The sequence below is a fragment of the Parasteatoda tepidariorum genome, chromosome 6, assembly GCF_982258835.1.
Source record: "Parasteatoda tepidariorum strain Cologne lab strain chromosome 6, Ptep-v5.0, whole genome shotgun sequence".
NCBI lineage: Eukaryota > Metazoa > Arthropoda > Arachnida > Araneae > Theridiidae > Parasteatoda > Parasteatoda tepidariorum.
The window spans coordinates 26,946,131-26,957,970 of NC_141760.1; the positions used below are offsets into that span (position 1 = coordinate 26,946,131).

The following is an 11,840-nucleotide window of genomic DNA, read 5'->3' on the forward strand; positions in this document are numbered from 1 at the left end:
GGGCCTCGTCACAATCTAGCAAGCATGCATTAAAAATTACGTGAATTTTGCTTTTTGTTTTGCGTAGTCATACTAATGTTCAAGTTCTTTATTCTTCATAAAAAAATGAAGTTTAAAATTGCTAATTTCAAACGCAAATTAAACGTTCCCCTCAAAATATTGTTTTTATAGCACTCAGAATATAAAATATAAGATCTGCATCACTTTTGATCAAACGATCGGATTTTCTGTTATTGAAATGCCATATTAATGGTTCAAAGGTCTAATCTCAAATACGCCAATTAATTGAACAGAAAATATTTTAAGTTACAGTTACTAGTTCAGACACACAAACGTACTTCTTCAGATAAATATAAAATTGGGCTCTAAGATTTGAAGAAGATTTGAACTCTTGACGCTCATCAATATATTAGGTAGCCGCAATATGGAAAATACGGATTCCATATTTTCGTTCAAAGAGCTGTTAAAAGTTTGGACACCATAATGCTGCATTTAATTTTTTCTCGTATTTCCCGCATTTTAACATAATCAAAAAACTTTTTCAGCTGAATTAGAAACTTATTTATTCTTAAACAATTTCAAGTAAAATATAATTTTTAATATTATTTTTTATTATTGAATTTGATAATTGTGATAAACTGTTTGAATTAGAAATTTTAGAAATTCCTCCCCCCTATTGAAAACTATATTATTTAAAATACGGGTCAATTTTTATATTTTTGATAATAAAACTACGAAATGTGATTTAGGTCGAACAAATAGCGTCTGAGAGTCAATTTTTAGAAAAGCTGGATTGTTAAATATTCACTTTTTTTTCGAGAAATTTGATATTGATGTAGTTGAAAATTTTTGGATTTTGATTTTTAACGGTGTAAAAATTTCAAATAATTTATAATCCAGTACTCTTTCGACTAATACTGAAAAGAATAGTATAATAATACGTAATGACAAAAAAGATTTGTTACGTTGAATAATTTTCGGTTAAGCTAGCTTTATAATTACGTGCATGGAACTTTTTAGAACGGAGTAAAACTTAACGGTGTAAAATTTTCAAATGACTTGAAATCTAATACTCTTTCGACTACTACTACTAATAAAAAAATAATAATATGTAATTATAAAAAAATATTTTTTTGCATGGAATTATTTTTGGTTAAATTTTATTTTATAATACAGAACTTTTTAGAACGATGTGAAATTTTCAAGTAACCTACAACCTTGCACTCTTTCGAGTAATATTAATAAGAATAATTAAAAAATAAGTAAGAGAGTGTTGGGTACCCCCGCCCACTGTCAATTTCATATGTATAGAATATTTTTTCAAGTTAATGGTACATCGGACATTAATTGTTATATTAAAAAAATATTATTTTCAAAGTTTCAAGTATTTACGTAGCTGGTAGCATGGTAAGCAATAGTTTTCAAAATATGTTGAATACAGTAGTCATGAAGTTAAGAAAAATTGGTTGAATGTTTCGATTAAACTTCATTTTGATAGTAAAAAAATAATTTTCTCTATACATACAGCATTAAAGTAAGTAGTCTTAAGTTTAATTTGCACAAAGATTATTATTGTATTGCGTCAAATTTGAATGTTATATGCATTTTTAACAGCAAATATTGTTGTTATTAAATGATTGTTATTAAATGATAGAATTCACTAAAAGTATATAAATATGTAATGAATAAAATAATTTTGTGATAAAAATGATAAATGAGGCTTATCTATTGTCAATACATTGGTAATTTTCATTTTCACCTGAAAAAACAGTCAAAAAACATAATTTTTCTAACTGGGTGGAGCTACCCGACACATTTTGAAAAGAGCTGAAAAACATGTTTTTTTAAATTTCGATTTTTCAAAGTTAAACTATTCTTTTTTTGGTTTATTCTCTTTGTTTTATTTAATTAGATGATAAAGCAATAGAAACATACAAAAATATTGATTATTACTCAAGATCATATGGAAATATAAGCAATACTCCTTAAGTGGGCGGGGTTACCCGACTCTCCCCAAGTTTTTGGAAGAAAAAATTTTTTTACGTAAAATTATTTTTTTAAAAACTTATTTTATAATTGCGTGCATGGAACTTTTTAGAACAGTGAAAATGTGAATGTGTATTTTAGAACGGTGTAAAATTTTCAAATAATTTATAATGTAGTGCACTTTTGACTAATGCTAATAAGAATAATAAAACAATAAGTAATTATAGAAAAAAACATTTTTTAATGTAGAATTAACATAGCAACGAATTTTTTAACGTAACACGAAATTGTGAAATTGGTTAAACTAATTTCATAATTGCGTGTTTGAAACTTTTGCTTAGCGTAAATAGCATAAGAGATATGGTAAAATACGTAAGAAATTAAGTAAACATATATGGCCTGAACTTTTCGAACCATATAGATTTTTAGAAGTTGTCGTACATTGCAATCTGTGTGAAAGTTAACGACTTACGTGCATTGCTTAAGTAGTAAACTTTGACAGGTGGTCAACATATAGAGCTGTATGACTCATAGTTTTTTTTATCAGTACTTAAATCATTTATATAAAATATACTACAATTGAAAGCAAACATTTGATATTTTTTTAACATGACTTTAAAACATTAGCATCCCATGCATCTAAAGCAAGAAGATTATTTAATAAAATGATTAACTTGTAACTGTAACATAATTTTGGAATTAGTTCTGATATAAATTTGTATTAAACTACTTAGTTATAAAAAAATAAATGTACATATTTCTCTTATTGATGTATGCCAGTATTTATTATAAATAGCTTTATGAAATATCAGTGCTCAAACACTAGAACATAATATGCAATTAGAAAGCTTAAAGTTATATTTATTTCAGCATTTAAAAAATTCATTTTGTTACTTTTAGAAAACTACTTTGCTTTTTTTATGAAAGCCAGTAGTAATTTTTCCAAATGCTTAACTTGCAGAGATGTTTAGTTCAGCTTAAATTATTATTTCATCATATGAGATAGCAACAAATAAAAGTTTTCGAGAAAGTTTACTTTTCTAGTCAAATTTTGCAAAGTTTTAAACAGCAGTCAATAACTCTCCTACGCAAATTTGACTTTTTCAGTGGTCAACATGCAAGATAGACAGGTGGTCAGTTTTACATTGGCTTTATCCTCTTCTATAAATTTTTAGACTGGTAATTAACTAAAAAAAGTGGGCAACTTAACAGGTTTGATATCGCTATTTTATTCATAAAAAGACTTCGAAAACTTGGGATGTGATTTTTAATTAATTAACTTCGTTTACTGACTGCTAATCTGTCTAAACACTTTTGAGGTAAAACCTGCATTTTTGAGAGGAAAAAATTATGCTTTGACGCATAAATTTACTGCAAGAGTCCCATTTTTTAATCCTAACCAATTTACTGTCATGAAGTTTTGAAAAACGAAAGTGCAATCGTTGCAATTTATTTTCAATGTACAACACTTTGTAAATTATTTTCAATGAAAGTGATGAAGTACGTGATGAACAAACTGATTTAACAAAAAGGCATTTTATTTAAACAGTTAAAATATTTTTATTTTTTAAACAAGAAAGTTTTTGTTAAGTTCCATGCATAAATTACAGCCTCTATTGCTTCAAATAAAGCAAATAATGAAAGCCCTAACCACAAGGCTAATTCCCCACCTAAATGACTGAAAATTTCTGAGTTTTCGAACATCGGTAGTTGGCTATAAATTTCTCTCTTCAAAGTTGAATAAAACACTTTCAGTCGAACGAAGTTGCTTCTTAACTTATACTCTCTCTTAAAATCCTCAGTGAGTATACATTGTCTTCTTACTTCACGAGTATTTGTTTTATTATTACAGTTCATTTTCAAAGGTAATAAAGACCACGATAGATCTGTATGGTAAGAAACTGTATAACATGGTAAGGGACAATCACAAGAAAATCCATATTTGCTAGCATGATCCTGTGCATCATCCAAACAACATACATCTTTTGCGTCTGTTATATTGCAACTTCTCAAACCAGCTACAAAAATTAACGTTGGATCAATGCAGCCACATAACTTTAAGCTCAGCTTCTGAAGGCACGTTTTCATGCATTCTTCTTTATTTCTTTGTTTAATGTCCGGAGAGTAGTTCTTACATTCGTCGGGGTAGGGCGCTGGTAAACGGGTGTACACTATCTGCTTCAGTGCTATGACTGTCTCATAACCAGAACTGATATCTATACCATTCTCTTCGGGATTAGGTACTGAAAATGCATCATGTATGGATACCCTCACTCCTGGTTTTGAGGTGTGTTCCGAATACTGTATCAAATTCAAATCCAGAAGAAGATCTAAGCCACTAGTCCATCCAACTGAAGATTTCAATGGATTTGTCTCGTTTCCAGAAGCTCCATTGAGCGTGAAACAATTACCATAGCGTAGACTTTGAAATAATTTAAAGTCATCTACAGAACATTGTTGGTTACCGAAAGAACAAAATTTGATCATTTCTGTAGCCTGATGACCAACAAAAGCTCTATTTGCATCATTCATGCTTGTGTACTTTCTCAAAAATTCCAGTTTCTTCCGCGTTCCATTATTCATTTCCTTATTTAGTAAAGTTTTGCATGAAAGTGTGCTACGCCTTTCGGATATTCCTATTTTGCTTTCAGAGGGATCTTTTCCTCCCAATATTTTGTGCACGCATCTTCGTTCCACGATATCTGTGTTAACGCATAATTCATATCTTTTTTTCATCCGATTAAGGTTGCAAATGGTTATGGCTGGAAAGTCAAGTGATTGAGTCAGCTCTTCTTGAAATGATGTATCTACTGGATATGCCAAATAAATCAAGAGAAATTTTCTTGATTGGTATACACAAGCTGCAAGGCTCAATAAAAAGATCAAGAGCCAAACTATTTTATGAATTTTAGAAACCGCGTCGCCTATTCTGGTTATGGCATAAATCGATGATTCTTTCAAGAAACTATCTGGTCTAGAATTTTCTTTCATATCTTGTGCGTTTTATATATTTTGTTATTCCAGATTCGTCTCAACTGAATTACAACAATATTTTTTTTAAAAAATTGGTTAGCACAGGGCTTAGTAGGAAAACAACTCCAATTAGGTTTAATTACCCGAATTAAGCATTTTTAATAGTTTCAAATTACAGGTGTCCCAATCTTGGTCTAGTTTGGAGTGAAAATATTTCAAAATGTTGTTAGAAACTGCGTTTCTGTTACTTTTTATTAGCCGGCTTTCTTTCAACTGAATTACCTCACAGGCTTTGAAATTTAGTTGTCACAAGGCTTAGTAAGAAAGAATGAACATTTTTAATAATTGAAATTCATTTCTAGCGTTATTGAACTTGTTCAGATTCAAGATTCCTTCAAAAAGTTTCAAGAACTGCATTTCAGTTTCCTTTTGTGTGTTCAGAATTAATTTGTCTCAAAATTTTTTAATTCAGCCACCACAAAAAATGAATGAGAAGAACCAAAGTCATACTTTTGTATTATTTTAAACTCTTTATCTCGTGTTCTTGAATTAGTTCAGATTGGAAACTATTTTTTATAAATAATTTCTTCTTATACTTTTTTTTTAATCATGCCTGTGATGCAATTGCTATAAAATTGTGGAATAAAATCGAGAGTTAAACTACCTTATGGATTTTAAATTCAATGTCAAACATTTTTTGAACTAACATAATTTGAAGATTCTTTTAAAAATTTACTTGAGACTGTTGGTTTTATTTTTAAATATATGTTTTAAAAGTATCTTTGCTCCTCACTTAAGACGTCATCATGAATGTTCTAGAACTTTCGTGGTTTTATTATGAACTTCCGGGTCATAGCATAAGGGATGATTTTATTCTTTGTCACATTCATTAGTCATTGAGACATAATAATAGCTTTATTTGTGTTCATTCCCACATACTGTTTGACATTTTCTTAAAATCTTTCTTTTTTACGAGAATGTTTTTCATGAATAGCTCTAGGTTTTGTTTTTCTTAGAATGAGGATGAAATAATGCTTTTCTGAAAATGTAAAAAAAATATTTTCAATTAAAGATATGCACAAACATTTTTATCATAAAACAAGAAACGAGCAGTTACATTGTGACTTATGTTCAATATTATTATTTGTGCTTACATGTTATTTTCTAAACACTAGTCTCTTTTTATTCTTAGAAATGGACAAGAAATAATCAACTAATATTAATTTGTCACTAAATCAATAATAAATGGGTTACGTGAAAGAAAGGGATTTCCGTATTACTTATTAAATGGCATAGTTTCATTTGAAAATCCTTTAAAAGACGATATTTATCCTCCTGTCGGAGAATCTAGGAAAATTGCTGTCCAAAATACGAAAGGATACGACGAGAAAAATAAAGTTCATGACGATTCTAGATTTGTATATATGGGTCATTCTCACAAAAACAATCATTTTCATGTCCCCAGTATATTTTATGTTTGTTTTACAGCTTACGAAAAAAAAATTCAGGGAAAGTGTCCTTCAGAATGCAATCTAACAAAAGAATAAAATAAAAATTATCAATTTTTATTTTTTATTTATTTTATTTAATTAAAATATACCAATATGTCATTCCCTCACTTGTCCCCACTGCTGATTTAAAAAAAGAAAAGAATTGTTTCTGCAATGAATTTTTTTCTTACAAATTCGTGTTTTTTATTTCAGAATACTGAAATATAGAATTCAGAAAATCAATTTTAAATTTAATTTCTGATAAAAATATTAACACAGCACTATTTCAAACTTTGTCCCCAGTGTTTCGCGTCATTCCCTCACAACAATGTTCTTATCACCTGCAATCTTCTTAGAATAAAAATATTTTAATAAAAACTTCAGAAAGTAACAACTGGCATCATAGAACAAAATTGCAGTAAGTTTCCATCTTCAACTTAAAGAAGCTTTGCTGTGCAATAAATTTGAATGAATCAAACCAGGTAAAATTTTTTACATTTGTCATTCCCTCATGTCATTTTTTAGAGTAAAATAAAATACAACTTCATCGAGAAAGTGGATAATTATATGTTGCTTTCTTGTATGAATATAATTGTATGTGATTGACTTCAGAAATTAATTAGGCCTAACTGTTATTTTTAAATTTTATTGAATTCGTCGTTCTCTCACTAGTGTATAAAGTGAGGGAATGACGCTGAAGTGAGGGAATGATTCAAGATTATAAATTTTTTTTGTTCAATCGTGAAAGCCAATTTTATTTCCCAAACCTGTAAAAACTATTAAATATATAAGACTAAATTATAATAAATATTAGATATACTTAGTATGTTATCATTTTCAAACTTTAGGTAGATGTAACTTAGATAAAAACATGTATTAAAATAAAATATCATTCCCTCACTATTAGTGTCATTCCCTCACTTTTTAAATAGTGAAAATAATTAATTTACTTATTAATTAATTTGAAAAATAAATTTAAAAATTAATAAATTAATTTATTAAATTAATAAATTAATTATTAATTATTATAAATTAATTAATTATTAATTAATTAATTATAAATTAATTATTTAAAAATTAATTAATTTAAATATTAAGTATAATTTATAGGATATATACTTTCTTTATAATGCCATTACATGTTTCTATTAATATAAAAAGTTTCAGAGCTTTTTATTCACTTTACTTTTTTGGGATTTTATGAACTGAAAAATGACAGTTTTCGTGAGAATGACCCATATAAGCTTTTCACCTGGTGACACAGTCATGTATGAAGAGTTTAAATATCCTAACACTAGAAAACTCACTCCAACTTTTAGTTGTTCGTATAGCATTATTCAAAAGATGTATGATGTGAATTATGAAATAGATAACGAATTACTTTTCAGAATCGCTGTTTAAATATCAGGAGTCTTCGAAAACACATGTCTTTTTATATTTTCATGGCTAGATAAATTTGTGCTAAATCTCTACATTCCTGCTATGGAAACCCATCATTGTGATATATGCAAAAATCCAATGTAATCTGTTAAATAAACTTATATACTTATATAAATTTAATAAGACGCCTATTTATTAGAATTAGCCAAAGTCTCTTGGATTATCTAGCCCTTATATATATATATATATATATATATATATATATATATTTATACATATTAAAATTATCACCACGGCAGTAGTTTTGAAAAAGCTAATTATAAAAAGAACATAAAAATACTTTAAATTAATTTTATGTGAAAACATTAAAAGTGCACGCTTGTGAAATTTAAAAGAAAAATCACAGCGCAGAAAACAATCAACTCCAAGAGGTTGCAAAACTATGGCCTGCCTTTTTAACTTAATCTTGTACTACATTTTTATATTAATTCTCGTGTTAGCTTTATTTTTACGACTCTCGTAATTTCTTTATTTATGATTATGGCGTTGAAATTGATCTTGCCGGAAAGTGTGCTAACATGAAAAACCTAGAACGACACTCATTTTCTCAATGGGAAAAATATTCTTAATATTTTTCTCATTGGTATTATTAAATACTATATTCATAAATTATACATAAATAAAGATACTATAGACATAACCAGAGTAGCATAAAATACTTACAAAATAACTAAATCACGATATAACAATTTTCACAAATTTCGTGCAACTACAACATTTCTCATATTTTAAATACTTTTAAATATATTTTGCTGTAAACGTTCCTTTTATTTCATGCATAAAATGGCAAGAATCATTAAATCAATACCATGTTGTCAAAATAAGATTTGAAAGAATTATACGAATAAATAAAAACAAATCTTGACACGTAATATGGTGGCACAAATATTGTAAAATGGTTGAAACAAAACATATTGTTTCATGTGTCTGGTATTCAAACTTTTCTAAAACGGAAAATTTAACTGAAACTAGCCTTTTAAATGTATCAATATAAACTTCACATTTTTGAGAAATCTGATATCGTATTTAATTATTTGTCTTGTTGGTTTGTTGTTATGGAAATCATTACATTTCCTTTCATCAAAACAAAAGCACAATGGAACAAATTTATAATTTATTAGCTGTTAAAATGTTTTAAGTATCTGCATGCAAAATTAATATGTGGCATCTGTTGCTCAGTGGAGGGGTACAAAGAAAAACTAGATGATCTAGAAAAACTTGTTTCTCAGAAAAAGTATTAGCTGTATAGTTAAAAAATATATATATATTTTCCCTAACTATGTTTGGGGAGTAATATATTAAAAATATTAAAGAAAGTAAATTTTGAAGGATAAAACAAGAGTTGAAGTAAAACTACGCTTTGCAAATATTTGCTATCTTCTTTTCCCATTCAATTTTTAATTTTCAGCTGGTTTATTTAAAAGTTTATCAGCATCTAAATTAATTATCCACTTCGGTTACAAGTTAGAGTTTTACTTTAAAAAATATTTTTAACGAAATTGTGGCTTATAAAAAGAAAGATTCTGTGTTTTAGTATCATTTTCACTATATAGGTGTTATTATTTTATGTTAACCAATAATTTCAAATTCGATAAATATATATTATGTGCAATGGAAAGCACATGAGTAATATGCGTACTATTATATTTTAGTTAAAAGCGATAAAAATTGACTATATTAACGTGATAACAACGAAAGCGTGTTACATCTATATGTACAGAGCACAAAAAAAATGGGCCACCCTGAATAACTTTTGATTTAATGATCAAATTTTCGCTTTCTAGGATTCAATCTTAATGGCTTGAGAGAGTGACAGCAAATATGCTAATTAATATGTAAAAGCAATATTTTAAGTTATGTAATCAGACTAGGAGGTATAGGATTTCAGAAATTTAGAATCCGTCGGAAATTTTTTTTTTTAAAGAAAGTAAGTTTTTGTGTCTGATTTCGTAACTTAAAATTAATTAGCATTTAATAATATTAATTCGCATACTTGAAGTCATCCTCACGCAACGTTAAGATTGATCGCTAGATTGTGAAGATCCGATCATTAGATCAAAAGTTATTGAGGGTGGTCCGCTTTTTTTTATTTATTTATTTATTTTCATTACATGTTTTTTAGCGCATTGTACTCGTAGAAACAAAGTGCTTGTTTCTTACTCTTTGTCATTTCTTCTTTTCAATATGTATTCAGTCAAAGCATACAAAATTGACTTAAAAAAAAACCAATACGGTGTTATCTCAGAAAATCGTAGACACAGAAGATGTTCAATTAGACGTTTTGTAGATATAGAAGAATTTACATCACCTGTAGACTTAACCCTTTGACGTAAATTAGACATCGGTGTCTATCTTATACATTCTTTTTCTGACACTCTAATTACAAGTAGAAACATATTTTGGTGTTTTTAATCATGAAAAAAGTTTTTAAAAAATTCCGTTTGATTATCAGAATCATATTAGTACTAAAATGTAAAATAAAAAAAGGAGTTTGAAAAATATTTTTTTCATTCATATTCCAAAATTTATCAATAATTAATTTTGCAAATTAAAAAAATTTCAATCATAAGAATCTGTTTCTCTTAGATCTAAGTAACTGCAAATAAATACAAATTTGAAAAATTATTGTTTGGAAGACTTCATCTTTAATGTCTCCAGATTAACTTATAAAAAATTTCTCTATAAACATTACTTTTTAGTTTGTTTAGAAAAAAAATTTTTAGAAAAAGGGAGGGAGAGAGGGAGCGAAGGAGAGAGAAAGTCAAGGTTCCATCATCCGTATCTAAGACGCTGATCAAATAATAGGAAAAAGATTTCGCCAATCAGTTTTTTTTTCTTTCTAAACTTCCTTTATGCTCCAGTAATTGGGTCTAAAAAGTAACTAATGCTGTTTTAAAAACTTTATAATGAAGCACTTGCATCGCCGTGATCGTATAGTGGTTAGTACATTGCGTTGTGGCCGCAATAACCCAGGTTCGAATCCTGGTCACGGCAGTTTTTTTTTCTCAATTCCATACAGGTTAAAATTCTCCAAATTTAATGAAGTTTCGAACTTATTAGCTTAATATTTTTATGTCAGTATTTTAATATTTCTCCACTTAATATCAAAATTTTTTTTTAGGGATATATACAAGGTGTATACCTAAGACATCGTGCAAAAATCTCCTTCATTTGTTTTGTTTCTTACTATTTATTTATTTCTATACTGAAAAACCGTATCCAACGGTGCTGCTGTTCTGGGTGTTAAAATTCATGTTATGTTTTATTTTGCTGCGCAAAAACTACAAAACTGAGAAATTTGGTATTACGATGATGTATAGAATTTTGTGCTGGGAGTATACTGAAATATATTTAAAAAAAAGAATAATTTTCGAATTCTTTTTAACTGTAAAACTTATTGTAAAAAAACACCGTACGAGTCACTCTGCACCCCACAGAAGTCCAATTGCAAAGCTGAAAGTGCCATATTTATTTATGAAGTGTATTTATTTATGAACCATATTTATTTAGACAAGTATAATGTGAACCTAATAGCACCTAAGCTAGCTTAGTTAAATTCAAAATTATTTCAAGCTTGCATGGTTCATTTGTTAATCGTTTATAAACCTTACTGGGCTTTGTGATAAGGGGTTGTTGCTGACGTTGAAATCAACTTTACACTGTTACCTGGTAACTAACCACGTGTCGAACGTAACGGTAAGTGTTAAAACCAAACAAATCTTCAAATAAGACAAGAACATTATTTTAAAACAATGATTTTATTTTAAAAAAAGAATAAAAACCAGACCAGTTATAACTACATCTAAAATATAAATGCTTCGTCGTACAGTGCGCAAAATAAAAAAACGAATGACTCTCAATAAGTTTCTATTTTATGGATTGGATCTTCACGGTCTAGGACTCAGTCTTAATGATACGAAGGGGTAACCTCAAATATACTAATTAATTAGA

At 28.0% G+C, this 11,840-nt stretch overlaps 1 protein-coding gene and 1 non-coding gene across 2 annotated transcripts; one reads left to right on the top strand and one right to left on the bottom strand.

Annotated features, from left to right (window-relative positions):
• Nucleotides 1-3,546: 3,546 nt before the first annotated feature.
• Nucleotides 3,547-4,977, bottom strand: LOC147807717 (acid-sensing ion channel 4-A-like). Its single transcript, XM_087166772.1, has one exon. It carries the CDS (start codon nt 4,975-4,977, stop codon nt 3,547-3,549), a length of 1,431 nt encoding a protein of 476 aa, XP_087022898.1.
• A 5,834-nt stretch (nt 4,978-10,811) lies between these two features.
• On the top strand, nt 10,812-10,883 carry TRNAH-GUG (transfer RNA histidin (anticodon GUG)). Its single transcript has one exon. It is a non-coding gene; the product is annotated as a tRNA-His (tRNA).
• The last annotated feature ends 957 nt before the right edge of the window (nt 10,884-11,840 follow it).

Excerpts from the sequence above, each read along its gene's own strand:
- LOC147807717 (XM_087166772.1), bottom strand. The coding sequence starts at position 4,977 with ATGAAAGAAAATTCTAGACCAGATAGTTTCTTGAAAGAATCATCGATT.